The sequence below is a fragment of the Carassius carassius genome, chromosome 22, assembly GCF_963082965.1.
Source record: "Carassius carassius chromosome 22, fCarCar2.1, whole genome shotgun sequence".
In the NCBI taxonomy this organism is placed as follows: Eukaryota; Metazoa; Chordata; class Actinopteri; order Cypriniformes; family Cyprinidae; genus Carassius; species Carassius carassius.
The window spans coordinates 31,146,924-31,151,706 of record NC_081776.1 but is presented as its reverse complement, the minus strand read 5'-3'; the positions used below and the strand labels follow the sequence as shown (position 1 = coordinate 31,151,706).

The following is a 4,783-nucleotide window of genomic DNA, read 5'->3' as shown; positions in this document are numbered from 1 at the left end:
ACGTGAAGGAGAGATAAGAGGCACGATTCAAGAACACTGTTCAATGTCTCCATTCAATTCAATTCAATTCAATTCAAGTTTATTTGTATAGCGCTTTTTACAATACAAATCGTTACAAAGCAACTTTACAGAAAATTATGTTTCTACAATATTTAGTAGTAGCTAGTAGTTTGTGCACGTTTGACAGGATTTTAGAAAAATAAAAATAATAATAATAATACAAGACGTAGTCAGCTGGATGATGAACTATCAATATTATTAATTAATAGTAATTATATGATGCAGTCACACATGTAGCAATAATTGTTAGTTCTGTTTGTTGATTCAAGGTTAGGATCATCTGGGGTCCTCTGAGGGTCAGCATCATCTCTTCTCAGGTGTTCTGGATCCAGACTGGAGCTTGTGTAAATCCTAGTTACCACGGGATGTAAATCCCGTGGCAAAACATAGAAACAAAATAGAGACATCATTAGCATAGCTGCTGATCCAACAAAGTAAAATTAGTTTAACCCAAGCTAAAGAATAAAAATGCAGATGCAACTACACTCACAATTTAAGAGATACATTATTCGAATGCTTGGCGAAAGAGATGCGTTTTTAATCTAGATTTAAACAGAGAGAGTGTGTCTGAACCCCGAACATTATCAGGAAGGCTATTCCAGAGTTTGGGAGCCAAATGTGAAAAAGCTCTACCTCCTTTAGTGGACTTTGCTATCCTAGGAACTACCAAAAGTCCAGCGTTTTGTGACCTTAGGGTGCGTGATGGGTTGTAGCGTGGTAGAAGGCTAGTTAGGTACGCAGGAGCTAAACCATTTAGGGCCTTATAGGTAAGTAATGATAATTTGTAACAGATACGGAACTTAATAGGTAGCCAGTGCAGAGACTGTAAAATTGGGGTAATATGATCATATTTTCTTGACCTGGTAAGGACTCTAGCTGCTGCATTTTGGACTACCTGTAGCTTGTTTATTGACGAAGCAGGACAACCACCTAGAAGTCCATTACAATAGTCCAGTCTAGAGGTCATGAAAGCATGAACTAGCTTTTCTGCATCAGAAACAGATAACATGTTTCGTAGCTTGGCAATGTTTCTAAGATGGAAGAATGCAGTTTTTGTAACATTGGAAATATGATTTTCAAAAGACAAATTGCTGTCTAATATAACACCCAGATTTCTGACTGTAGAGGAAGTAACAGTACATCCGTCTAGTTGCAGATTGTAATCTACAAGATTCTGTGTGGTGTTTTTGGTCCAATAATTAATATCTCTGTCTTATCCGAATTTAATTGGAGAAAATTATTTGTCATCCAATCTTTTACATTTTTAACACACTCTGTTAGCTTAGATAATTGGGAAGTTTCATCTGGTCTCGTTGAAATATATAGCTGAGTATCATCAGCATAACAGTGGAAGCTAATTCCGTATTTTCTAATAATATTACCAAGGGGCAACATGTATATTGAAAATAGAAGGGGACCTAGGACGGATCCTTGTGGCACTCCATATTTTACTGATGATAAATGAGATGACACCCCATTTAAGTAAACAAAATGGTAGCGATCGGACAGGTAGGATCTAAACCATCTTAGAGCCTGCCCTTGAATACCTGTATAGTTTTGTAATCGATCTATGAGTATGTCATGATCTATGGTGTCGAACGCAGCACTAAGATCAAGTAAGACTAGAAATGAGATGCAGCCTTGATCTGACGCAAGAAGCAGGTCATTTGTAATTTTAACAAGTGCAGTTTCTGTGCTATGGTGGGGCCTAAAACCTGACTGAAATTCTTCATACAGATCATTTTTATGCAGGAAGGTGCTCAATTGAGCAGACACAACTTTTTCTAAAATTTTAGACATAAATGGAAGATTTGAAATAGGCCTATAATTTGCCAGTACACTAGGATCTAGTTTTGGTTTCTTAATAAGAGGCTTGATAACCGCCAGCTTGAATGGTTTTGGGACGTGACCTAAAGATAACGACGAGTTAATGATATTGAGAAGCGGTTCTTCGGCTACAGGTAACAGCTCTTTTAGTAATTTAGTGGGTACAGGATCTAATAAACATGTTGTTGGTTTAGATACAGTGATAAGTTTATTTAGCTCTTCCTGTCCTATATTTGTAAAGCACTGCAGATTATTTTTGGGTGCGATGGATGAAACTGAAGTGTTAGACGCTGTAGAATCTACATTCGCTATTGTATTTCTAATGTTATCTATTTTATCAGTGAAGAAATTCATAAAGTCATTACTATTTAACGTTGGTGGAATATTTGAATCAGGTGGCGTCTGGTAATTTGTTAATTTAGCCACTGTGCTAAATAAAAACCTTGGATTGTTTTGGTTATTTTCAATGAGTTTGTGGATATGCTCTGCCCTAGCAGTTTTTAGAGCCTGTCTATAGCTGGACATACTGTTTTTCCATGCAATTTTAAAAAACTTCCAAGTTAGTTTTTCTCCATTTGCGTTCAAGACTACGAGTTACTTTCTTGAGAGAGTGAGCATTACTGTTATACCATGGCACAGTACGTTTTTCTCTAACCTTTTTCAATTTGATGGGGGCAACAGCTTCTAATGTATTAGAGAAAATAGTGCCCATGTTGTCAGTAATTTCGTCTAATTCATGTGTATTTTTGGGTACAAATAGCAGTTGAGATAGATCAGGCAGGTTATTTGCGAATCTGTCTTTGGTGGCTGGAACAATAGTTCTGCCCAGACGGTAACGCTGAGACATATAGTTAATATCAGTTATACGCAGCATGCACGATACAAGGAAATGGTCTGTAATATCATCACATTGGGGTACAATATCTATAGCAGTAAGATCGATTCCATGCGATATAATTAGATCTAGTGTATGATTAAAACGATGAGTGGGCCCGGTGACATTTTGCTTGACTCCAAAGGAGTTTATTAGGTCAGTAAACGCAAGACCTAATGTATCATTTGCATTATCAACGTGAATATTAAAATCTCCCATGATTAGCGCCTTATCAACTGTAACTAGAAGGTCTGAGAGGAAATCTGCAAATTCTTTTAGGAATTCTGTATACGGCCCTGGTGGTCTATACACAGTAGCCAGAGCAAGAGATACATTAGATTTCTTTTGCATGTCTGACAGTGTAACATTTAGCAGAAGTATTTCAAAAGAGTTAAACCTGTATCCTGTTTTCTGGGTAACATTGAGAATATCACTATATATTGTTGCAACACCTCCTCCACGACCAGTCTGACGGGGCTCATGCTTATAACAGTAGTTTGGTGGAGTAGACTCATTTAGACCAAAATAATCATTTGGTTTTAGCCAGGTTTCAGTCAAGCAGAGTACATCAAAACTATTTTCTGTGATCATTTCATTTACAATAACTGCTTTGGGTGTGAGTGATCTAATATTTATGAGCCCAAACTTTAAAAATTGTTTTTGTTCATTTACTTTACCTTTTTCTGGTTTAATTACGATAAGATTTTTTCTAGATCCTACATTATATTTTGACCTCACTATTCGGGGAAGAGACACAGTCTTAATAGTTTTTACAGCACAAGTACTTTTATCATTTAAGCGGGTGGAACAAAACTCATCATAATAGTTATTAGAGAATTGTCTTACTAGTCACATGGAGCGAAGTGTCCTGGAGATGTTGTCAGAGAGCAGCTCCGCTCCGATTTTGCTGGGGTGTAATCCATCAGCGCGAAACAGCCTAGGACGCTCCCAGAAAAGATTCCAGTTATTAACAAATAGCAGTTTCTGTTCTTTACACCATGACAACAACCATTCATTTAAAGCAAAAAGTCTACTGAACCTTTCGTGTCCTCGTCGATACGTGGGCAGTGGTCCTGACACGACGATCATCGCCGCGGGCGTCGTGCTGCGAACCGTCTCGATCAGGCTGCTGAAGTCCCTCTTCAACGTCTCCGTCTGCCGCAGCGTGGTGTCGTTAACCCCGGCGTGAAGCACGACCGCTCTGGGGCTCTCGTCGACCTTCAGGATCGCGGGTATCTGCGCAGAAACATCGAGAACACGAGCACCAGGCAAACAATGAGTGTGCACTTTACCTTCGGCTAACGTAGCACTTACGTGTCGGACGATGGAGTCTCCGATGATCACAGCGTCGCGTCCTGTCTCGCGGAGGGGAGCGAAGCGGTTCCGGATGGAGATGTCGAAGGCAGGAGGGGGAGAAGTCGTCGCCCGGGACCCGGCTCGCGTCCTCCGCTGTGGATGCACCCAGGGTCCGTGGTGTCCCGGCGTCGCAGTGAAGGACATCTGGGAAGATCGCGTCCTGGGTGCACCGGGCCTGTGCAGAGAAACACACGGAGTAGACGTGGTGGGACTGTTAACAGATCGCTGTATACTTACCCCGGACTTGTGAGCGTCAGCCCGGGATGACTCCAGCGCGGTTCTCCGCTCTCTCAGCTGGGCCTGCCTCACCTCCAGGTCGTGAATCTGCTTTCCCACGGCCTCGAGCTCGAGCTGCACAGAGTGGAGACATTCATCCGCCATTAAAGCAAGTAACAGTGAGTACAGCAGTGGTAATGTGTGTGAATAGAGTATTAGCAATGTTAGCGCAGTTAGCTGCAACCACGCCGCTGATGCTAACGGGCTAAAAGCTAATAGCGGACCCGGGAGATCAAAATAAAACTAGTGATAGCGAGGCGCTCTGATTGTTTTTGTTGTAGAATACAATAGAGGATATATTCACACGTTATATAAACGGAAACGATGATGTATACAATTGATTTTTGAGTTAAAAATAGTCAATGAAAAGAATATAGTGACGGAGCTCAA

At 40.7% G+C, this 4,783-nt stretch overlaps 1 protein-coding gene across 2 annotated transcripts; it reads right to left on the bottom strand.

Moving 5' to 3' along the window:
• Positions 1 to 348: 348 nt before the first annotated feature.
• On the bottom strand, positions 349 to 4,316 carry LOC132098504 (uncharacterized). Of its 2 annotated transcripts, none has more exons than XM_059504595.1 (2): positions 3,608 to 4,316; positions 349 to 411 (listed from the first exon to the last, which is right to left on the bottom strand). In XM_059504595.1, the coding sequence occupies exon 1, from the start codon at positions 4,259 to 4,261 to the stop codon at positions 3,611 to 3,613; it is 651 nt and encodes a 216-aa protein (XP_059360578.1). In that variant the 5' UTR covers positions 4,262 to 4,316; the 3' UTR covers positions 349 to 411; positions 3,608 to 3,610. The 2 variants fall into 2 exon arrangements, with proteins under 2 accessions (XP_059360578.1, XP_059360579.1); XM_059504596.1 differs by lacking the exon at positions 349 to 411 and having other exon boundaries at positions 3,533 to 3,698; positions 3,801 to 4,316.
• Positions 4,317 to 4,783: the final 467 nt, after the last annotated feature.

Coding starts and splice junctions, on each gene's coding strand:
- LOC132098504 (XM_059504595.1), bottom strand. CDS start 4,261: ATGTCCTTCACTGCGACGCCGGGACACCACGGACCCTGGGTGCATCCA.